The sequence below is a fragment of the Oncorhynchus clarkii genome, chromosome 23 (genome assembly GCF_045791955.1).
Source record: "Oncorhynchus clarkii lewisi isolate Uvic-CL-2024 chromosome 23, UVic_Ocla_1.0, whole genome shotgun sequence".
NCBI lineage: Eukaryota > Metazoa > Chordata > Actinopteri > Salmoniformes > Salmonidae > Oncorhynchus > Oncorhynchus clarkii.
Window position 1 is genome coordinate 50910089 of NC_092169.1, and position 24960 is coordinate 50935048.

The following is a 24960-nucleotide window of genomic DNA, read 5'->3' on the forward strand; positions in this document are numbered from 1 at the left end:
GAAAACACAGTGAAGGTACCATGAAAACACAGTGAAGGCTGGTCACCAGCAAAACACAGTGAAGGCAGGTTCCATCCCCCTTCTACATCCCTCCATCCTTCCCTCTCTGTATCCCTCTATCCTTCCCTCTCTACATCCCTCCATCCTTCGCTCTCTGTATCCCTCCATCCTTCCCTCTCTATATCCCTCCATCCTTCCCTCTCTACATCCCTCCATCCTTCGCTCTCTGTATCCCTCCATCCTTCCCTCTCTATATCCCTCCATCCTTCCCTCTCTACATCCCTCCACCCTTCCCTTCTCTGTATCCCTCCATCCTTCCCTCTCTACATCCCTCCATCCTTCCCTCTCTATAATCCTCCATCCTTCCCTCTCTGCATCCCTCCATCCTTCCCTCTCTGCATCCCTCCATCCTTCCCTCTCTGCATCCCTCCATCCTTCCATCTCTATATCCCTCCATCCTTCCCTCTCTGTATCCCTCCATCCTTCCCTCTCTACATCCCTCCATCCTTCCCTCTCTACATCCCTCCATCCTTCCCTCTCTACATCCCTCCATCCTTCCCTCTCTACATCCGTCCATCCTTCCCTCTCTGTATCCCTCCATCCTTCCCTCTCTACATCCCTCCACCCTTCCCTCTATATCCCTCCATCCTTCCCTCTCTACATCCCTCCATCCTTCCCTCTCTACATCCCTCCATCCTTCCCTCTATATCCCTCCATCCTTCTCTCTGTATCCCTCCATCCTTCCCTCTCTACATCCCTCCATCCTTCCCTCTCTGTATCCCTCCATCCTTCCCTCTGTATCCCTCCATCCTTCCTTCTCTACATCCCTCCATCCTTCCCTCTCTGTATCCCTCCATCCTTCCCTCTGTATCCCTCCATCCTTCCCTCTCTACATCCCTCCATCCTTCCCTCTCTGTATCCCTCCATCCTTCCCTCTGTATCCCTCCATCCTTCCTTCTATACATCCCTCCATCCTTCCCTCTCTGTATCCCTCCATCCTTCCCTCTGTATCCTTCCATCCTTCCTTCTATACATCCCTCCATCCTTCCCTCTCTGTATCCCTCCATCCTTCCCTCTGTATCCCTCCATCCTTCCTTCTCTACATCCCTCCATCCTTCCCTCTCTATATCCCTCCATCCTTCCCTCTGTATCCCTCCATCCTTCCCTCTGTATCCCTCCATCCTTCCTTCTCTATATCCCTCCATCCTTCCCTCTCTATATCCCTCCATCCTTCCCTCTGTATCCCTCCATCCTTCCTTCTCTACATCCCTCCATCCTTCCCTCTCTACATCCCTCCATCCTTCCCTCTGTATCCCTCCATCCTTCCTTCTCTACATCCCTCCATCCTTCCCTCTGTATCCCTCCATCCTTCCTTCTCTACATCCCTCCATCCTTCCCTCTCTATATCCCTCCATCCTTCCCTCTCTATATCCCTCCATCCTTCCCTCTCTGTATCCCTCCATCCTTCCCTCTCTGTATCCCTCCATCCTTCCCTCTCTACATCCCTCCATCCTTCCCTCTCTACATCCCTCCATCCTTCCCTCTCTGTATCCCTCCATCCTTCCCTCTCTACATCCCTCCATCCTTCCCTCTCTGTATCCCTCCATCCTTCCCTCTCTACATCCCTCCATCCTTCCTTCTCTACATCCCTCCATCCTTCCCTCTCTACATCCCTCCATCCTTCTCTCTCTACATCCCTCCATCCTTCCTTCTCTACATCCCTCCATCCTTCCCTCTCTATATCCCTCCATCCTTCCCTCTCTATATCCCTCCATCCTTCCGTCTCTGTATCCCTCCATCCTTCCCTCTCTATATCCCTCCATCCTTCCCTCTGTATCCCTCCATCCTTCCCTCTCTATATCCCTTCATCCTTCCCTCTGTATCCCTCCATCCTTCACTCTCTGTATCCCTCTATCCTTCCCTCTCTACATCCCTCCATCCTTCGCTCTCTGTATCCCTCCATCCTTCCCTCTCTATATCCCTCCATCCTTCCCTCTCTACATCCCTCCATCCTTCGCTCTCTGTATCCCTCCATCCTTCCCTCTCTATATCCCTCCATCCTTCCCTCTCTACATCCCTCCACCCTTCCCTTCTCTGTATCCCTCCATCCTTCCCTCTCTACATCCCTCCATCCTTCCCTCTCTATATCCCTCCATCCTTCCCTCTCTGCATCCCTCCATCCTTCCCTCTCTGCATCCCTCCATCCTTCCCTCTCTGCATCCCTCCATCTCTATATCCCTCCATCCTTCCCTCTCTGTATCCCTCCTTCCTTCCCTCTCTACATCCCTCCATCCTTCCCTCTCTACATCCCTCCATCCTTCCCTCTCTACATCCCTCCATCCTTCCCTCTCTACATCCCTCCATCCTTCCCTCTCTACATCCCTCCATCCTTCCCTCTGTATCCCTCCATCCTTCCTTCTCTACATCCCTCCATCCTTCCCTCTCTATATCCCTCCATCCTTCCCTCTCTACATCCCTCCATCCTTCCTTCTCTACATCCCTCCATCCTTCCCTCTCTACATCCCTCCATCCTTCCTTCTCTACATCCCTCCATCCTTCCCTCTCTATATCCCTCCATCCTTCCCTCTCTATATCCCTCCATACTTCCCTCTCTGTATCCCTCCATCCTTCCCTCTCTGTATCCCTCCATCCTTCCCTCTCTACATCCCTCCATCCTTCCCTCTCTACATCCCTCCATCCTTCCCTCTCTGTATCCCTCCATCCTTCCCTCTCTACATCCCTCCATCCTTCCCTCTCTGTATCCCTCCATCCTTCCCTCTCTACATCCCTCCATCCTTCCTTCTCTACATCCCTCCATCCTTCCCTCTCTACATCCCTCCATCCTTCTCTCTCTACATCCCTCCATCCTTCAGTCTCTACATCCCTCCATCCTTCCCTCTCTATATCCCTCCATCCTTCCCTCTCTATATCCCTCCATCCTTCCCTCTCTGTATCCCTCCATCCTTCCCTCTCTATATCCCTCCATCCTTCCCTCTGTATCCCTCCATCCTTCCCTCTCTACATCCCTCCATCCTTCCCTCTCTGTATCCCTCCATCCTTCCCTCTCTATATCCCTCCATCCTTCCCTCTGTATCCCTCCATCCTTCCCTCTCTACATCCCTCCATCCTTCCCTCTCTATATCCCTCCATGCTTCCCTCTGTAGCCCTCCATCCTTCCCTCTCTACATCCCTCCATCCTTCCCTCTCTGTATCCCTCTATCCTTCCCTCTCTACATCCCTCCATCCTTCGCTCTCTGTATCCCTCCATCCTTCCCTCTCTATATCCCTCCATCCTTCCCTCTCTACATCCCTCCATCCTTCGCTCTCTGTATCCCTCCATCCTTCCCTCTCTATATCCCTCCATCCTTCCCTCTCTACATCCCTCCACCCTTCCCTTCTCTGTATCCCTCCATCCTTCCCTCTCTACATCCCTCCATCCTTCCCTCTCTATATCCCTCCATCCTTCCCTCTCTGCATCCCTCCATCCTTCCCTCTCTGCATCCCTCCATCCTTCCCTCTCTGCATCCCTCCATCCTTCCATCTCTATATCCCTCCATCCTTCCCTCTCTACATCCCTCCACCCTTCCCTTCTCTGTATCCCTCCATCCTTCCCTCTCTATATCCCTCCATCCTTCCCTCTCTGCATCCCTCCATCCTTCCCTCTCTGCATCCCTCCATCCTTCCCTCTCTGCATCCCTCCATCCTTCCATCTCTATATCCCTCCATCCTTCCCTCTCTGTATCCCTCCATCCTTCCCTCTCTACATCCCTCCATCCTTCCCTCTCTACATCCCTCCATCCTTCCCTCTCTACATCCCTCCATCCTTCCCTCTCTACATCCGTCCATCCTTCCCTCTCTGTATCCCTCCATCCTTCCCTCTCTACATCCCTCCACCCTTCCCTCTATATCCCTCCATCCTTCCCTCTCTACATCCCTCCATCCTTCCCTCTCTACATCCCTCCATCCTTCCCTCTATATCCCTCCATCCTTCTCTCTGTATCCCTCCATCCTTCCCTCTCTACATCCCTCCATCCTTCCCTCTCTGTATCCCTCCATCCTTCCCTCTGTATCCCTCCATCCTTCCTTCTCTACATCCCTCCATCCTTCCCTCTCTGTATCCCTCCATCCATCCCTCTGTATACCTCCATCCTTCCCTCTCTACATCCCTCCATCCTTCCCTCTCTGTATCCCTCCATCCTTCCCTCTGTATCCCTCCATCCTTCCTTCTATACATCCCTCCATCCTTCCCTCTCTGTATCGCTCCATCCTTCCCTCTGTATCCCTCCATCCTTCCTTCTATACATCCCTCCATCCTTCCCTCTCTGTATCCCTCCATCCTTCCCTCTGTATCCCTCCATCCTTCCTTCTCTACATCCCTCCATCCTTCCCTCTCTATATCCCTCCATCCTTCCCTCTGTATCCCTCCATCCTTCCTTCTCTACATCCCTCCATCCTTCCCTCTCTACATCCCTCCATCCTTCCCTCTGTATCCCTCCATCCTTCCTTCTCTACATCCCTCCATCCTTCCCTCTCTATATCCCTCCATCCTTCCCTCTCTACATCCCTCCATCCTTCCATCTCTACATCCCTCCATCCTTCCCTCTCTACATCCCTCCATCCTTCCCTCTGTATCCCTCCATCCTTCCTTCTCTACATCCCTCCATCCTTCCCTCTCTATATCCCTCCATCCTTCCCTCTCTATATCCCTCCATCCTTCCCTCTCTGTATCCCTCCATCCTTCCCTCTCTGTATCCCTCCATCCTTCCCTCTCTACATCCCTCCATCCTTCCCTCTCTACATCCCTCCATCCTTCCCTTTCTGTATCCCTCCATCCTTCCCTCTCTACATCCCTCCATCCTTCCCTCTCTGTATCCCTCCATCCTTCCCTCTCTACATCCCTCCATCCTTCCTTCTCTACATCCCTCCATCCTTCCCTCTCTACATCCCTCCACCCTTCTCTCTCTACATCCCTCCATCCTTCCTTCTCTACATCCCTCCATCCTTCCCTCTCTATATCCCTCCATCCTTCCCTCTCTATATCCCTCCATCCTTCCGTCTCTGTATCCCTCCATCCTTCCCTCTCTATATCCCTCCATCCTTCCCTCTGTATCCCTCCATCCTTCCCTCTCTATATCCCTCCATCCTTCCCTCTGTATCCCTCCATCCTTCCCTCTCTGTATCCCTCTATCCTTCCCTCTCTACATCCCTCCATCCTTCGCTCTCTGTATCCCTCCATCCTTCCCTCTCTATATCCCTCCATCCTTCCCTCTCGAGATCCCTCCATCCTTCGCTCTCTGTATCCCTCCATCCTTCCCTCTCTATATCCCTCCATCCTTCCCTCTCTACATCCCTCCACCCTTCCCTTCTCTGTATCCCTCCATCCTTCCCTCTCTACATCCCTCCATCCTTCCCTCTCTATATCCCTCCATCCTTCCCTCTCTGCATCCCTCCATCCTTCCCTCTCTGCATCCCTCCATCCTTCCCTCTCTGCATCCCTCCATCTCTATATCCCTCCATCCTTCCCTCTCTGTATCCCTCCATCCTTCCCTCTCTACATCCCTCCATCCTTCCCTCTCTACATCCCTCCATCCTTCCCTCTCTACATCCCTCCATCCTTCCCTCTCTACATCCCTCCATCCTTCCCTCTCTACATCCCTCCATCCTTCCCTCTGTATCCCTCCATCCTTCCCTCTCTACATCCCTCCATCCTTCCCTCTCTATATCCCTCCATCCTTCCCTCTCTACATCCCTCCATCCTTCCCTCTCTACATCCCTCCATCCTTCCCTCTGTATCCCTCCATCCTTCCTTCTCTACATCCCTCCATCCTTCCCTCTCTATATCCCTCCATCCTTCCCTCTCTATATCCCTCCATCCTTCCCTCTCTGTATCCCTCCATCCTTCCCTCTCTGTATCCCTCCATCCTTCCCTCTCTACATCCCTCCATCCTTCCCTCTCTTCATCCCTCCATCCTTCCCTCTCTGTATCCCTCCATCCTTCCCTCTCTGTATCCCTCCATCCTTCCCTCTCTACATCCCTCCATCCTTCCCTCTCTGTATCCCTCCATCCTTCCCTCTCTACATCCCTCCATCCTTCCTTCTCTACATCCCTCCATCCTTCCCTCTCTACATCCCTCCATCCTTCTCTCTCTACATCCCTCCATCTTTCAGTCTCTACATCCCTCCATCCTTCCCTCTCTATATCCCTCCATCCTTCCCTCTCTGTATCCCTCCATCCTTCCCTCTCTATATCCCTCCATCCTTCCCTCTGTATCCCTCCATCCTTCCCTCTCTACATCCCTCCATCCTTCCCTCTCTGTATCCCTCCATCCTTCCCTCTCGATATCCCTCCATCCTTCCCTCTGTATCCCTCCATCCTTCCCTCTCTACATCCCTCCATCCTTCACTCTCTATATCCCTCCATGCTTCCCTCTGTATCCCTCCATCCTTCCCTCTCTACATCCCTCCATCCTTCCCTCTCTGTATCCCTCTATCCTTCCCTCTCTACATCCCTCCATCCTTCGCTCTCTGTATCCCTCCATCCTTCCCTCTCTATATCCCTCCATCCTTCCCTCTCTACATCCCTCCATCCTTCGCTCTCTGTATCCCTCCATCCTTCCCTCTCTATATCCCTCCATCCTTCCCTCTCTACATCCCTCCACCCTTCCCTTCTCTGTATCCCTCCATCCTTCCCTCTCTACATCCCTCCATCCTTCCCTCTCTATATCCCTCCATCCTTCCCTCTCTGCATCCCTCCATCCTTCCCTCTCTGCATCCCTCCATCCTTCCCTCTCTGCATCCCTCCATCCTTCCATCTCTATATCCCTCCATCCTTTCCTCTCTGTATCCCTCCATCCTTCCCTCTCTACATCCCTCCATCCTTCCCTCTATACATCCCTCCATCCTTCCCTCTCTACATCCCTCCATCCTTCCCTCTCTACATCCCTCCATCCTTTCCTCTCTGTATCCCTCCATCCTTCCCTCTACATCCCTCCACCCTTCCCTCTATATCCCTCCATCCTTCCCTCTCTACATCCCTCCATCCTTCCCTCTCTACATCCCTCCATCCTTCCCTCTATATCCCTCCATCCTTCTCTCTACATCCCTCCATCCTTCCCTCTCTACATCCCTCCATCCTTCCCTCTCTGTATCCCTCCATCCTTCCCTCTGTATCCCTCCATCCTTCCTTCTCTACATCCCTCCATCCTTCCCTCTCTGTATCCCTCCATCCTTCCCTCTGTATCCCTCCATCCTTCCCTCTCTACATCCCTCCATCCTTCCCTCTCTATATCCCTCCATCCTTCCCTCTCTACATCCCTCGATCCTTCCTTCTCTACATCCCTCCATCCTTCCCTCTCTATATCCCTCCATCCTTCCCTCTCTACATCCCTCCATCCTTCCTTCTCTACATCCCTCCATCCTTCCCTCTCTACATCCCTCCATCCTTCCCTCTCTACATCCCTCCATCCTTCCCTCTGTATCCCTCCATCCTTCCTTCTCTACATCCCTCCATCCTTCCCTCTCTATATCCCTCCATCCTTCCCTCTCTATATCCCTCCATCCTTCCCTCTCTGTATCCCTCCATCCTTCCCACTCTGTATCCCTCCATCCTTCCCTCTCTACATCCCTCCATCCTTCCCTCTCTACATCCCTCCATCCTTCCTTCTCTGTATCCCTCCATCCTTCCCTCTCTACATCCCTCCATCCTTCCCTCTCTATATCCCTCCATCCTTCCCTCTCTATATCCCTCCATCCTTCCCTCTCTGTATCCCTCCATCCTTCCCTCTCTATATCCCTCCATCCTTCCCTCTGTATCCCTCCATCCTTCCCTCTCTACATCCCTCCATCCTTCCCTCTCTGTATCCCTCCATCCTTCCCTCTCTATATCCCTCCATCCTTCCCTCTGTATCCCTCCATCCTTCCCTCTCTACATCCCTCCATCCTTCCCTCTCTATATCCCTCCATGCTTCCCTCTGTATCCCTCCATCCTTCCCTCTCTGTATCCCTCCATCCTTCCCTCTCTACATCCCTCCATCCTTCCCTCTATACATCCCTCCATCCTCCCCTCTCTACATCCCTCCATCCTTCCCTCTCTACATCCCTCCATCCTTCCCTCTCTGTATCCCTCCATCCTTCCCTCTCTACATCCCTCCACCCTTCCCTCTCTACATCCCTCCATCCTTCCCTCTCTACATCCCTCCATCCTTCCCTCTCTGTATCCCTCCATCCTTCCCTCTCTACATCCCTCCACCCTTCCCTCTATATCCCTCCATCCTTCACCTCTCTACATCCCTCCATCCTTCCCTCTCTGTATCCCTCCATCCTTCCCTCTGTATCCCTCCATCCTTCCTTCTCTACATCCCTCCATCCTTCCCTCTCTGTATCCCTCCATCCTTCCCTCTGTATCCCTCCATCCTTCCTTCTATACATCCCTCCATCCTTCCCTCTCTGTATCCCTCCATCCTTCCCTCTGTATCCCTCCATCCTTCCTTCTCTATATCCCTCCATCCTTCCCTCTCTATATCCCTCCATCCTTCCCTCTGTATCCCTCCATCCTTCCTTCTCTACATCCCTCCATCCTTCCCTCTCTACATCCCTCCATCCTTCCCTCTGTATCCCTCCATCCTTCCTTCTCTACATCCCTCCATCCTTCCCTCTCTATATCCCTCCATCCTTCCCTCTCTATATCCCTCCATCCTTCCCTCTCTGTATCCCTCCATCCTTCCCTCTCTACATCCCTCCATCCTTCCCTCTCTACATCCCTCCATCCTTCCCTCTCTGTATCCCTCCATCCTTCCCTCTCCACATCCCTCCATCCTTCCCTCTCTGTATCCCTCCATCCTTCCCTCTCTACATCCCTACATCCTTCCTTCTCTACATCCCTCCATCCTTCCCTCTCTACATCCCTCCATCCTTCTCTCTCTACATCCCTCCATCCTTCCTTCTCTACATCCCTCCATCCTTCCCTCTCTATATCCCTCCATCCTTCCCTCTCTATATCCCTCCATCCTTCCCTCTCTGTATCCCTCCATCCTTCCCTCTCTATATCCCTCCATCCTTCCCTCTGTATCCCTCCATCCTTCCCTCTCTACATCCCTCCATCCTTCCCTCTCTGTATCCCTCCATCCTTCCCTCTCTATATCCCTCCATCCTTCCCTCTGTATCCCTCCATCCTTCCCTCTCTACATCCCTCCATCCTTCCCTCTCTATATCCCTCCATGCTTCCCTCTGTATCCCTCCATCCTTCCCTCTCTACATCCCTCCATCCTTCCCTCTCTACATCCCTCCATCCTTCCCTCTCTACATCCCTCCATCCTTCCTTCTCTACATCCCTCCATCCTTCCTTCTCTGTATCCCTCCACCCTTCCCTTCTCTGTATCCCTCCATCCTTCCCTCTCTACATCCCTCCATCCTTCCTTCTCTACATCCCTCCATCCTTCCCTCTCTACATCCCTCCATCCTTCCCTCTGTATCCCTCCATCCTTCCTTCTCTACATCCCTCCATCCCTCTCTATATCCCTCCATCCTTCCCTCTCTATATCCCTCCATCCTTCCCTCTCTGTATCCCTCCATCCTTCCCTCTCTATATCCCTCCATCCTTCCCTCTGTATCCCTCCATCCTTCCCTCTCTACATCCCTCCATCCTTCCCTCTCTGTATCCCTCCATCCTTCCCTCTCTATATCCCTCCATCCTTCCCTCTGTATCCCTCCATCCTTCCCTCTCTACATCCCTCCATCCTTCCCTCTCTACATCCCTCCATCCTTCCCTCTCTATATCCCTCCATCCTTCCCTCTCTACATCCCTCCATCCTTCCCTCTCTATATCCCTCCATCCTGCCCTCCTCCACACTTGTTTACCTACTCACTTTCTTAGAGACATTCCTCTCCCTGACACCATTAACATTCAAACATCTCTCTTATTACTCTGCTCTACCGAGCACATTAGCTCTTAATGTGTGTGTGTGTTTGTGTGCGCTCCGACCTAATGAGTAGTTCCACTGTCATGCTTAATGTTCAGTTTAGCACCTTCCATGTAGAAACAAACATTATTGCCCTAGCCTAACCTGAGAGCTGGCACCCTATTCCCTACATAGTGCACTACTTTTGACCAGGGCTTTGGAACAGCTTTAGGGAACAGGGTGCCATTCAGAACTCATACCTATACTGCTAGCTGATATCTGCCATCACTGCTTGGGCTTGCACCATGCAAAACGCAGAAAACCTGGGTTCAATTATTTTTTTTAACTCATATTGAAAATACTTACTTTGTGCTTGACTGAGCATGCTCTGCTTAATGGACCCAATAGAATAGTTCCAATATGATAACCCCACCCATGTGGCAATCGAGGTAGGCTGGAGCAAACTCTCTAAAAATGTGAATGATTTCAAATAGTATTTGAACCCAGGTCTGAAACACAGTCAAGTCAACCAACACATCTTGACTGTTAAGGTCTGCTACTAGCTCGTACTGCAGGTGCTGTGTCTGTACAGGTAACTAGCTGGTACTGCAGGTGCTGTGTCTGTACAGGTAACTAGCTGGTACTGCAGGTGCTGTGTCTGTACAGGTAACTAGCTGGTACTGCAGGTGCTGTATAATGGAACAAATAAAGGTAACAGTTGAGTAAATTAGTGGGTGCTTCCACACAGGTGTTGTTCAGGCGTTGTTAATTAGGCAATTAACATCCCATCATGGTTAGGGTCATGTATAAAAATGCCCAGTTGCCCATTATTTTGGCTACCATGGCTAGAAATTCAAAATTCAAAGGAGCAATTTTTAAAGTGTGTGTGTGTGTGTCAGTAACCAGACCTCAACCCAAATGAACACGTATAGGAGATTCTGGAGCGACACCTGAGACATTGTTTCCCACCAACTTCATCAAAACACCAAATGATGGAATTTCTGGTGGAAGAATGTTGCGGGATCCTCCAAAAGAATTTCCGACACGATGCCAAGGCACATTAAAGCTGTTCTGGCTCATGGTGGCCCAACACCCTATTAAGACTCTTTATGTTGGCGTTTCCTTCATTTTGGTAGTTCCCTGCATGTAATGAACACTTCTAAATGTAAAGCCGGATCCACAAAGTAGTCTGCTGACAGCTTTAAGCCTCAGAACGGAGGTGGAGAGGCCATTACCGTGGCTGGTGTCACTGAATGCTGGATTACTTACTAGCACTGCATCTGCATGATGTCAGGGCTGTGCTACGACAGGCACGCCTCTCAGTCAACATGTTTGCTGCTGTCGTCGCAGCTGTTTCTAGCTGATCTACTACTCTGTGTGTATGTGTGTCTGTGTGTGGGTGTGTGTGTGTGTGTGTGTGTGTGTGTGTGTGTGTGTGTGTGTGTGTGTGTGTGTGTGTGTGTGTGTGTGTGTGTGTGTGTGTGTGTGTGTGTGTGTGTGTGCTTGTGAGATCAGGTGTCCAGTGATGACTGATTACCATGCACTGAATTCCAAAGTGATATACCAATCTACTGTGTGTGTGTGTGTGTGTGTGTGTGTGTGTGTGTGTGTGTGTGTGTGTGTGTGTGTGTGTGTGTGTGTGTGTGTGTGTGTGTGTGTGTGTGGATAAGGCCAAAACAAGCCAATAAGGTCAGATCAGATAGTGATAACAGTGTCTGTCTGCTTCCCTATTCCATACTGTAGTGCACTACTTTGACTGGAGCCCTATGAGCTCTCAGCAAACTCACCAGATGTTCAGCTACTGGCTCTCCAGGCTCTCCCTTGGGTCCAGGCAGGCCCTGGGGTCCCATCACATCTCCAGAGTCCCCCTAGGGAGAGAGATAGACAGACAGTCATCTCTACAGTACAGTAGGTGGGGGGGGAGGATATCTGTCACCCTACTGGAATCATTTCACACAACAACAGGGGTTAATTAGGAAATTACACCCCAAAACAATATTATTGTATTTTTTTCATTAGTCCACAGCGTGTTTGTGTGCGTGGAGGAAACTATAAACTTATAAACTGTAGCATACAGCCTTGTAAGAGATGCCTAACCACTTGTGTCTGTCTGTAGCATGCAGCCTTGTAAAAGATGCCTAACCACTTGTGTCTGTCTGTAGCATGCAGCCCTGTCAGAGATGGGTGTGTGTGTATAGGCCACGATAGAGCTGAGCTCACCATGCACAGTCTACAAGACTATACACCAGTATGTATGACCACTTAATACAGACTATACCCCAGTATAACCACTTAATACAGACTATACCCCAGTATGACCACTTAATACAGGACTATACACCAGTATAACCTCTTAATACAGGCTATACCCCAGTATAACCACTTAATACAGACTATACCCCAGTATAACCACTTAATACAGGCTATACCCCAGTATAACCACTTAATACAGGCTATACCCCAGTATAACCCCTTAAAACAGGAAGGTAGTGGCTATCCAATCTGGTAGTCGTGCATCATCCTCTACGGTGATGGTGAAACATCTGTCTAATGTCTGCCTGCAGGTCTGTTCTTAAAGGTGTAAGACTTGATTTGAAGCTCTACCTTGTTTCCTTTCAGACCGTCTCTACCAGGTGATCCCTGGTCCCCCGACGATCCCTAGAAACGGAGGACAGAACAGAGACACATCTGTCAACCAGGTCTTCACACACACACACACACACACACACACACACACATAGATGTGAACAGGTACACAAACACGCACAACTACTGCCCCCTCAACACACACGCCCAACCTCCCATTACCATACAGACACATTTATCTCTCTCCTCCTCTCCGCATCAGCGGGCCCACCATGTTTCAACACCCTTTCCCTTTTCCAGGATGAAATGCCTCTCTTTCCCTCTCCTGCTTCTGAATAAAGACAGATACTCATTATAGGTACAGCAGGTGCAGCAACAGATTGGGGACCATGCCTGCCTCTGCTCCCTCATAACGTAAAACGTTCCGATCTGCCTCTACCCACTAATTCATTCTCAAATTGAATTACTGATCGTCTGTGTAACAATTCAAGACTTCCCCCCCCCCCCCCCGCTCTCTTCTTCTCTCACTTACTTTCTCTCTGTCTCACCTCAGAGGTTTATCTATGTGTTTCCTTATTGTCCTTTGGTAGGTGTTGTTGGGGGAACAGTGAGACATGAGAGAAGGAGGAAGATGAGATTGTTCTTTCAGGAGGGATGGGGTCAATTCCATTTCAACTCAGGAACCAATTCCATTTCAACTCAGGAACCAATTCCATTTCAACTCAGGAACTAAATATGTCTTCCATAATTGAACTAGAATTGACCACACCCCTGGTTCAAACGGTACTTAATATATGTATTTTAAGTAACATGTCTTTGACCACACCCCTGGTTCAAACGGTACTTAATATATGTATTTTAAGTAACATGTCTTTGACCACACCCCTGGTTCAAACGGTACTTAATATATGTATTTGAAGTAACATGTCTTTGACCACACCCCTGGTTCAAACGGTACTTAATTAATATATGTATTTTAAGTAACATGTCTTTGACCACACCCCTTGGTTCAAACGATACTTAATTAATATATGTATTTGAAGTAACATGTCTTTGACCACACCCCTGGTTCAAACGGTACTTAATATATGTATTTGAAGTAACATGTCTTTGACCACACCCCTGGTTCAAACTGTACTTAATATATGTATTTGAAGTAACATGTCTTTGACCACACCCCTGGTTCAAACGGTACTTAATTAATATATGTATTTGAAGTAACATGTCTTTTACTCACCGTCTCTCCTGCAATCCCTGGGAGTCCGATGAGTCCACGAGGACCTTCTTTACCCTGGAAAACAGTCAGAGAAGTGTTAGAGTCTAATATCCCTTCTTCTAGTAATCACAGCTTGGCCCATGGTGACCTGCCTGTCTGGCTAACTGCAGGCAGCCCCAGCAATCACTCTCTGATTCAGAGAGTTGTATTCCTGAGCTGCCACCCCAGTAAAGACATGTTGTTCTGGAGGCCTTTCTGGTCGCCAAAGGGGTTGGAAGTTGGATGCTAAGAAGAAGACATCTCGGAGGTGTTGGAACTGTGTAGACTGTAGCTAGCTACTAGACACCAGAGGGATATATTACAAAGTAGGTTTAATTAGTTAACCAGCTAACTTTGATAAATAACCAGAAATAACTGTTGATTTTCTGGTTCATTAAGAAAGCTAAACGTATATGTGTTTTTGGTTGTTCAGTCAATTAGACCAAGCCCATTTCAAGCTTACCTTTCTTAAAAAATAAGGTTATTTGGGGATATTTACTGGCTAACTCCTTGATCCTACTTTGTAGAATACCCTTCAGGACATCCAGCAGTTTTATTTTATTTTAAATTTATAGTCTGGGATTCGACAGTTGTGTCAAGCTCAAAAGGCATTTAGAAGTTATATCTGTCAAGAATCAAATGGGTAAATATCAAGAATTGAAAAGACCAATGAACCATTTCCCAAATACCAGACTGTAGGGGACAAACTGTAGGGGAAGAAAGAAGATTGCAGCAATCTTTTGGTGTTTGACCTGCTGTGAGAATTGCAGCAATCTGTCTGGTTTGGGAGCTTGACCATCCTCTTTAGGTATCAGAGGGCAGTAGAGGAAAACAGGAGCTATTCAAGTGTTCTATAGTAGCTACATTGAACGACCCACTTCCACTTACAGTCAACAGGTGGCCCAGCCTCAAACGTTTGATTAGTCGTACTGTTTGATAAGAATTTTATCAGGATTTGAATCCCCAAGGGCTAGTCTTCCAAGAGTCCATAGAGTTTAAGATAGTCATTTCTCTCTGTAGACCAATATAAATTGCTCAAACGTTTGACCTGAGGTAATTAAGCACTTGTCATGCCATATCGACCTAGTTCTAGTTCCTGGGGTGAGTTGCATCACCACTAGCTGCTCAGGGAACTTGAACTAGAACCTAAACCAACTACAGGTGCACTAAAGGTGATCTAGGGTATCTGAGTACTTGGTACACAATGTAATAAATTATGTTTCCTGTGTCAATCCGAACAGTCTCATACTATTGTACCAATAAGTACAATGGCAGAGGATCATACAGCTTGTGTTGTTGGGTATTGTTAGGTGATAGAGACTCTTTGTTCTCTGGTGATAGAGACTCTTTGTTCTCTGGTGATAGAGACTCTTTGTTCTCTGGTGATAGAGACTCTTTGTTCTCTGGTGATAGAGACTCTTTGTTCTCTGGTGATAGAGACTATTTGTTCTCTGGTGATAAAGACTCTTTGTTCTCTGGTGATAGAGACTCTTTGTTCTCTGGTGATAGAGACTCTTTGTTCTCTGGTGATAGAGACTCTTTGTTCTCTGGTGAATAAAGACTATTTGTTCTCTGGTGATAAAGACTATTTGTTCTCTGGTGATAGAGACTATTTGTTCTCTGGTGATAAAGACTCTTTGTTCTCTGGTGATAAAGACTCTTTGTTTTGTGGTGATAGAGACTCTTTGTTCTCTGGTGATAGAGACTCTTTGTTCTCTGGTGAATAAAGACTATTTGTTCTCTGGTGATAAAGACTCTTTGTTCTCTGGTGATAAAGACTCTTTGTTCTCTGGTGATAAAGACTCTTTGTTCTGTGGTGATAGAGACAATTTGTTCTCTAGTGATAGAGACTCTTTGTTCTCTGGTGATAGAGACTCTTTGTTCTCTGGTGATAGAGACTCTTTGTTCTCTGGTGATAGTTTGATTATCTCGGGTGTTTACCTCTGGGCCGGGCTCTCCCTTTGGACCTGGTAGTCCTAAGCTTCCCTTTAAATCAGTAATGAAAGGAGGGAGAGGGGAGAAGGGAAAGCAGAACAAGAGAGAGAGAGAGACCATTTAAGGTTAGATTTGTTTTTCTCCATAATTACTCCAGGACATGTATTAATAAGTGAGACCCTGAGAAAATCTATTTAGCGTCTGGCTTCAAGAAAGAAAACCTACCAAACCAACCTGACTTTATAGAACACCCAGTTTCTATTTAGAAACACACTGTAATACATATCACTTTTTATTCCTCAAATATAATTTATTTGTGTACTGGGATCCTATTCAATTCCAGGCTGCTCATATAGAGTATCATATCATTGTATTTAACAAACCCATTTTTTTTTTAAAACATTTATTTAACTAGGCAAGTCAGTTAAGAACAAATTCTTATTTCAATGACGACCTAGGAACAGTGGGTTAACTGCCTATTCAGGGGCAGAACAACAGATATGTAACTTGTCAGCTCGGGGACTTGAACTTGCAACCTTTCGGCTGCTAGTCCAACGCTCTAACCACTAGGCTACCGCCCCAATGTCAAAGGTCATATAGTACTCAGATCAGTGTAGATAACCAAACCCAATGTCAAAGGTTATACAGTACTCAGATCAGTGTAGATGACCAAACCTAATGTCAAAGGTCATATAGTACTCAGATCAGTGTAGATGAGGCCTTTAAAGTGTATGTAATGCTTGTCCTTCATCTGAAAACTTGGAACTGAACTGGTTACCTTGAAACCATGTGGTCCTTGGAGTCCTCTTTGTCCCTGAAGAAAAGGATCATATAAACCATTATCCTCATCCTGTAAATCCAATGTCTTTACACAAGAGACACACAATAGCACTGGTGTAAAGTACTTAAGAAAAAAACTTTAAAGTACTACTTAAGTACTTTGGGGTGGCATCTGTACTTTACTATTTATATTTTTGACAACTTTTACTTCACTATATTCCTAAACAAAATGATTTACTTTTTACTTGATATATTTTCCATGTCACCCAAAGTACAGGTTACATTTTGAATGCTTAGCAGGACAGGAAAATGGTCCAAATCAACACTTATCAAGAGAACATCCCTGGTCATCCCTACTGCCTCTGATAATTCAACACAAATGGTTTGTTAATTATGTTTTAATGTTGGAGTGTGAGCCTGGCTATTTGTAAATAAAAAAAAACATGAAAATGGTGCTGTCTGGTTTCCTTAATATTAGGAATTTGAAATGATTTATACTTGTACTTTTACTTTTGATACTTATGTATGTTTAAAACCAAATACTTCTACTTCTACTTCTATTTTTAGTCAAGTAGTATATTACTGGGTGACTTTTATTCTATTAAGGCATCTCTACTTTTACTCAAGAATGAAAATTGGGTCCTTGTTCCACCACTGCACAATAGTAATCAATAGTTGGCCCAACTCAGTCAGGTGACTCACTTTGGAAAAGCTATTACACTGTTTCTGAATGCCATTCATTCCAAACCATGTAGCTATTGTTGAAGACTTGTTTCTGAATGGCATTCATTCTAAACCATTCAGCTATTGTTGACGTCTATGACATTCATTCTAAACCCTGTAACTATTGTTGAAGTCTATGACATTCATTCTAAACCCTGTAACTATTGTTGAAGTCTATGACATTCATTCTAAACCCTGTAACTATTGTTGAAGTCTATGACATTCATTCTAAACCCTGTAACTATTGTTGAAGTCTATGACATTCATTCTAAACCATTCAGCTATTGTTGAAGTCTATGACATTCATTCTAAACCCTGTAACTATTGTTGAAGTCTATGACATTCATTCTAAACCCTGTAACTATTGTTGAAGTCTATGACATTCATTCTAAACCCTGTAACTATTGTTGAAGTCTATGACATTCATTCTAAACCATGTAACTATTGTTGAAGTCTATGACATTCATTCTAAACCCTGTAACTATTGTTGAAGTCTAATTTTGATGTGTGGCACGATAAAGATTGGCCTCCTTTGAACTTTGTATCCTTTTTTTTATATTTGATTATTAGATTCTTTGCCAACAGCTCTTTCATATATGTTTTGGATGTATCCTAAATGGCAGGCTATTCCCTACATAGTGCACACAAAACCATAGTGTCCACAAAGCTCATCATTAAGCTAAGAACCCAGGGACTAAACACCTCCCTCGGCAACTGGATCCTGGACTTCCTGACGGGCCGCCCCCAGGTGGTAACGGTAGGCAACAACACATCTGCCACGCTGGGCCCCTCAGGGGTGCGTGCTTAGTCCCTGCCATCCAGGCCAAAAAATTGTCAAAGACTCCAGTCACCGAAGTCTAGGACCAAAAGGCTCCTTAACAGTTTCTACCCCCAAGCAATAAGACTGCTGAGCTTTTAATCTAATGGACCCCCAGACTATTTACATTGCCCCCCCAGACTATTTACATTGCCCCCCCCAGACTATTTACATTGCCCCCCAGACTATTTACATTGCCCCCCCAGACTATTTACATTGCCCCCCCAGACTATTTACATTGCCCCCCCCAGACTATTTACATTGCCCCCCAGACTGTTTACATTGCCCCCCCAGACTGTTTACATTGCCCCCCCAGACTATTTACATTGCCCCCCCAGACTGTTTACATTGCCCCCCCAGACTGTTTACATTGCCCCCCCAGACTATTTACATTGCCCCCCCAGACTATTTACATTGCCCCCCCCCCAGACTATTTACATTGCCCCCACTGTATTTAGCCTCGTTATTGTTATGTCATTTTCTTGTTACTTTTGTTCCATTTTTTTTTCACTTTATTTTATTTGGTAAATATTTTCTTAACTCTTCTTGAACTGCACTGTTGGTTAAAGGCTTGATAGTAAACATTTCACGGTAAGGCCTGTTGTATTCGGCGCATGAGAAAAATAATATTTGATTTGATTTGACACAGAGTCAAAATATCTTGGTGCCGTGAACATCAATATATTAGACTCCCTCTGATCTGGACCCATACTCACGAAGCATCTCAGAGTAGGAGTGCTGATCTAGGATCAGTTTAGTTTGATTTGACACAGAGTCAAAGTGTATCTTGGTGCCGTGAACATCAATATATTAGACTCCCTCTGATCTGGACCCATACTCACGAAGCATCTCAGAGTAGGAGTGCTGATCTAGGATCAGTTTAGTTTGATTTGACACAGAGTCAAACTGTATCTTGGTGCCGTGAACATCAATATATTAGACTCCCTCTGATCTGGACCCATACTCACGAAGCATCTCAGAGTAGGAGTGCTGATCTAGGATCAGTTTAGTTTGATTTGACACAGAGTCAAAGTGTATCTTGGTGCCGTGAACATCAATATATTAGACTCCCTCTGATCTGGACCCATACTCACAAAGCATCTCAGAGTAGGAGTGCTGATCTAGGATCAGTTTAGCGGATGAATAATGAAATAGATCAAATGGACAAGGGGGGAGCGGTTTTCTTTTACACTTGTTCATTATAGACAAATCGTATGAACACTGTGAGCAGGTTGGTACATATCCTATCCTTACTGGATCACCCATTTCTCCTTTCTGGCCCTTCTCTCCTGATTCAGCCTCCTAAAATAAAATAGAAATAAGGTCATTATGAAATGTTGAACATTTGATGTAAAATACCTTTCATCAAGGTAACACAAAAGATTGAGTTAGCAGTCAGAGCACGACTGCCGTTATGTTATGACTGAACAGAACAGAAGGTAAAGGTAACTACGTAGGATGTTTCTACTTACAGAGCCAGACAGATGTCTCAGTCCATGAGCTGTCATTTCCTGGATGGAAAGGACAGACAAGATAGAAGAGAGAAAATGAGCTGTCTTCTTCATTGTCACTTATTCGGTAGGTAAGACGTACCACCTAACCTCCCTTATTGAATGCACTCGGCTCGGCACTCGGCACGGCACTCGGCTCGGCACTCGGCCTGGCACTCGGCCTGGCACTAGGCCTGGCACTCGGCTCGGCACTCGGCTCGGCACTCGGCCCGGCACTCGGCTCGGCACTCGGCCTGGCACTCGGCCTGGCACTCGGCTCGGCACTCGGCCTGGCACTCGGCCTGGCACTCGGCTCGGCACTCAGTCCGACACTCGGCCCAGCACTCGGCTCGGCACTCGGGGTTGTCAAAGTCAAACTAAAGAAGCCTTTTAAGAGAGAAAAGGAGGGGAGGGGTGTTTTCGGTGAAACTAAAGACGAGTGCCTGTCTGTCACTAGAACCTCTTCCACTAGACTAGCACCTCTGCCTGTACATCCCAAATGGCACCTATTCTCTATTAAAGTGGGGGTAAATAGTACCATAGGGCTCTGGTCAAAAGTAGTGCACTATGTAGGGAATAGGTTGCCATTTGGGATGTATATTGAGAGTCAGTCCCGGAATCGACCAATCATTGTTGTGGGGATACAAAGCCCCCCTGTGGAGCAGTCCTCCAGCGAGGGCATGGATCGTTAAAGGTCACGCTGTATCCCAAGTGGCTTCCTCTTCCCTTTATAGTGCCCATTGGGCTCTGGTCAAAAGTAGTGCACTATATAGGGAATAGGTTGCCATCTGGGACACATTCCCACAGTAACGGAAAGTCGAGCTTTCCAATGATTTTGTACCACAATTGTAGCCTAGAAACCTGCAATTATGTGTACATGTGTTTTTGGTAGCTTCAAGTTCAACATCTGACATGCTGACCACACCGCTCGCGTTGCCAAATAAATGTACACATACATGTTATTCAACCATCGCACCCACACTGCTCACGCGCGCCAACGAGCGTCTGCGTTGCCAGGCGCTAAAATAGAAGTTGCTTCTATTTGTGGCGCAGAACGCGCTGCAAGTCCTGCCTCTCCCATCTCCTCATTGGTTAATAGAAGCAGATACCCATGTGCCATCTCCTCATTGGTTATACCCACGTGGGTGATTGAAAGACGAACTGAGGTGGGTCGTCGTCATGGTAATAGTTTTAGATGCCAATCGCCATATAAAGTCCAAAGAAGAAAAAGCCTGGAAGGAGGTGAGGTGACTAGAAACGATTCGGTTGACTGTTTTAGGTGTGGATTAATTTTCGGAGTAGAGGACCTTGTGCATTTCAGGTAAAATAACAACTCAACGTTGTTATAAATGTTTAATGCTTTTTGACCTGTCCCCAAATTAATATAATTGTTTTGATATTTCAACCTGCGTGTTGTGATAGCGTTTGATGTGGGGGGACAAAATCAATTTGTGCAGGATGGCGGTTTGGGTACGGTGTTAGTCTGCCTCCAAAAGCTAGCAAAAAATATAGATAATTCTATTGAACAAGTATGTCAATTTATTCCAACCCTGTTCCTTGTCTTCCTGTTCTTCGGTGTCTGTCTGGTCGAGCCAGGTTATTTTAGTGGTAATACATTTTGTTTTGGCTTTCATTTCAACATCTCAGACTGCCATAAATATCTATTTACAAGTTTGTCAATTTGTTCTAATCTTTTAGCCTTCTGCTCTTGTTCATAGCTTAGCCTATTATTCTGTGTCTGTCTGGTCAAGGGCTACGTGTGGGTCATGGAGGGCCATGCAGTAAAACGATGTCCTGATCTTTCCTGTGATGTTGTATAACAAGTTCAGTGTGGAAATCAGCCTTTTAGTGCTTCAAGTTCCAAATATCAGTCTGCCTCCTAAAGCAATTTGTTCTAATCTTGTCTCTTATATCTGTAGCCTTCAGTCAGAGTCTGGTCAAGGGCCACATGTGGGCTGTCTGTGGGTCATGGGGGGTCACGCATGCCTATAACCCCGCCTGGTGGTTCCTCCTCTGCACTAATGAACAGGAAGGAGGGTAATGGTCTGAACCCTGGTTTCTGCAGAGTCATGGAATTAAACGCTTTACTACAGAAATGATCCCACTGTGTCTCAAATGGCACCCTATTCCCTATATATAGCACACTACTATTGACCAGTGCCCTATGGCACCCTATTCCCTATATAGTGCATTACCATTGACCAGAGCCCTATGGTACCCTATTCCCTATATAGTGCATTACCATTGACCAGAGCCCTATGGTACCCTATTCCCTATATAGTGCATTACCATTGACCAGAGCCCTATGGCACCCTATTCCCTATATAGTGCATTACCATTGACCAGAGCCCTATGGCACCCTATTCCCTATGTAGTGCATTACCATTGACCAGCGCCCTATGGCACCCTATTCCCTATATAGTGCACTACTATTGACCAGAGCCCTATGGCACCCTATTCCCTATATAGTGCATTACCATTGACCAGAGCCCTATGGCACCCTATTCCCTATGTAGTGCATTACCATTGACCAGAGCCCTATGGCACCCTATTCCCTATGTAGTGCATTACCATTGACCAGAGCCCTATGGTACCCTATTCCCTATATAGTGCACTACCATTGACCAGAGCCCTATGGCACCCTATTCCCTATATAGTGCACTACCATTGACCTGGTGCCATTAGGTGGTGCACTACCATTGACCTGGTGCCATTAGGGATTCACCCGTTATCTGTTACTAGGAAGTGGACAGATAAAGGCTCATTTAGTAGTATTTGTTTTATACAACCTCCACTTAACTAAGTCAGCTAAGACCAAACGCTGGGCCAACTGTGCACCGCCCTATGGGACTCTCAATCACGGCCGGTTGTGATACAGCCTGGAATCCAACCAGGGACTTTGGTGACCCCTCGCACACTGAGATGCAGTGCCTTAGACCGCTGTGCCACCCAGGAGCCCCCTATTTAAGTGAGATTTGAGCTAAATAATCAAACAGACCCATTTATGAATTGCTAAATGACTTTTCTGACTGTCTGAATTGTAAATGAACGTACTCCATAGCCACTAATGTAGACCAGAGAGGATTGGATAGATGGATGGAAGCAATGTGGTGACATCTCCCACCTAGCCAATAAGAAATGAAGCTATTAATTAAGCCATTACAATAAAGAGTATAGCTACTTGTCCAATCCTCTCAGATCTAGTGTGTCTATCAGGAGTGGTGGCTAGGGGGGGATTTGGCATTCGACAATTGGCATAGTTGATTTGGCATTTAGAAACCACATGAATAATTGATTGACTGAATGTATTTGATAATTATAAGTAGAAGGCTGCCCCAGCCGGAGACATCAGCACATAATAACATACTGGACTTTGGGTGTTCCAACCAAACCTCAGAAAACTGTAGACCTAAAATAGCAACATAATTTTAAATCATTTTGCTCCCTTATCGCTTCAATCTTAAAAATCAATTTCAAAATGTAATCCAGTCCAGTTAATTGAGTCCGATTAAGTGGTTCTGATAGAACTTCTTACACAACTAATTGCAAGGCAAGAAAAGGCTTTATAGCCATTAAGGGGGACTCATTACCTGCCACTGTTCAATTGTAAATGAAACGTTTAAGAACAAGTGGACCTGACTCCAGTTGAGATAAGGGATTCATATTAAATGGCACCCTATTGCCTATTTAGTGCACCTCTTTAGACCGGGGTCCATAGGGAACCATTTGGGACACATTCAGTGAAAGACATCAGTAGTCGTAGCATGCATGTTACAAAAGTAGTCACTACGTAGGGAATGGGGTGCCATTTGGGAGGCAGACAGAGTGATATAAAGTAGTAGTAAGAGAAGGAGTTCCTTAGTGCAGAGGGAATATTTGTTCAGCGTGCGGTGACGTGACGTTGGCTCGGTGCCACTTGGATCCGCGGATAAACAAGAAACCAGGAGTTTAATTATGAAGAAGGACCGATCTCAGAGGAGTCTGTCTGTTCTCACTACTATTACCTGTCTGGATGGTCTACCTGTCCATTGGGGTCACATACTAGCCTTTTTCTATGCCGTGTTGACATGCACCAGTAAAGGTATGGCCCATTACAATTACATAGTCAGGTCATGTACGTGTAGATTCAGGATTGGCTTTGAGAGATCAGAGGAGTCAGAGCATGGATTGCAGGTACTCTCAGATCTGAAAAACATGTAGCCCAAACATTGTGAATGTGGAGCAGGGATAATGTACTGGACCAACCTCGACTGTAGAGTCCAGGCTAGTCTTGTTTACGCCCCTCAGTTACTCCTCTCTCCAATAACTCCAAAATAAACTACAGTACAGAACTGTAAAACAGTCTCTTAGAAAATATGACTTTACGTCTCAGTTATAAACAGTCACAGGAAACATTAACGCCACAACAATGTACTCCTCACCGGTCCTGGTGGTCCTCTCAGGCCTTCTTCCCCCTGATAAGAGAAGACACAGAGAGCATAGAGAAACCACATGATGTCATACTGTACAGACATGGTTAAAAACCTCAGGATGATATTGATATATTCTTTAGGGAGAATCCAGAAGCCCTGCTTTACAGAGGATGTGAAATCTCCCCCACCACCGAAGCTGCTGTAACATCTGCTCCTACCTCCTCTCTCATTGATTCAGTCATAACCAACAGTAGCATTCATTCAAACACTATTTACATCTCCTTAATGACAACCGGTTTCAGTAGATTGGGTTAGTGGGGTTGGTACACTGATATACTGTAGTGGGTTAAACAAGGACGCCTCTGAGATGAAAGAACAGAAGGTGAGTCACATGGTGTGTGTGTGTGTGTGTGTGTGTGTGTGTGTGACAATTAACAATGATGAAATATCATTATAAGAGAGTTAATTTGCAGCCAGATTTAGACATAAATGAATGCAGGAAAGATAAATAGATCAGGGGTAATCAGACTGGAGCTCACACACACACACTCTCTCACACACACACACAAACACACACCTCTCTCTCACTCTCACACACACACACACACACACACACACACACACACACACACACACACACACACACACACACACACACACTCTCTCTCTCACTCTCTCACACACACACACACACACACACACACCATGTGATGTGACTCACCTTCTGTCCTTTCATCCCAGAGGCCCCGTCTCCACCTGGCTGACCCTGAGGGAGAAGACCAAAGGTCAAAGGTTATTGTTCATGGTTAATGACAGCCACTTTAAATGTCACAACAATAATGTGTTGGAAGGGTGTGTGCTGTGTGTGCGTTACATACCGGATCACCTTGATCTCCTTTGTCTCCTGGGATTCCAGAGTCACCCTTCACCCCCTGGACGAGAACAGAGAGAGAGAGAGAGATAGAGAAGAGAGAGAGATAGAGAGAGAGTGAGAGAGAGAGTGGGAGAGAGAGAGGAGAAAGAGAGAGATAGAAAGAGAGCGAGGGAGAGGGAGAGGGAGAGGGAG

The 24960-nt window shown here is 46.8% G+C and overlaps 1 protein-coding gene across 2 annotated transcripts in view; it reads right to left on the reverse strand.

Moving 5' to 3' along the window:
- The window catches only part of LOC139381914 (collagen alpha-1(XIX) chain-like), a 244516-nt gene that overhangs the window by 73387 nt on the left and 146169 nt on the right, over positions 1 to 24960 (reverse strand). For both annotated transcript variants that reach the window (XM_071125772.1, XM_071125773.1), the window contains 10 exons: positions 24773 to 24826; positions 24616 to 24660; positions 23904 to 23936; positions 19465 to 19503; positions 19247 to 19294; positions 16451 to 16486; positions 15679 to 15723; positions 13720 to 13773; positions 12501 to 12554; positions 11684 to 11764 (listed from right to left, as the gene is read on the reverse strand). In XM_071125772.1, the coding sequence (XP_070981873.1) occupies positions 11684 to 11764; positions 12501 to 12554; positions 13720 to 13773; positions 15679 to 15723; positions 16451 to 16486; positions 19247 to 19294; positions 19465 to 19503; positions 23904 to 23936; positions 24616 to 24660; positions 24773 to 24826 (489 nt within the window). The remainder of the gene's footprint in view (positions 1 to 11683; positions 11765 to 12500; positions 12555 to 13719; positions 13774 to 15678; positions 15724 to 16450; positions 16487 to 19246; positions 19295 to 19464; positions 19504 to 23903; positions 23937 to 24615; positions 24661 to 24772; positions 24827 to 24960) is intronic.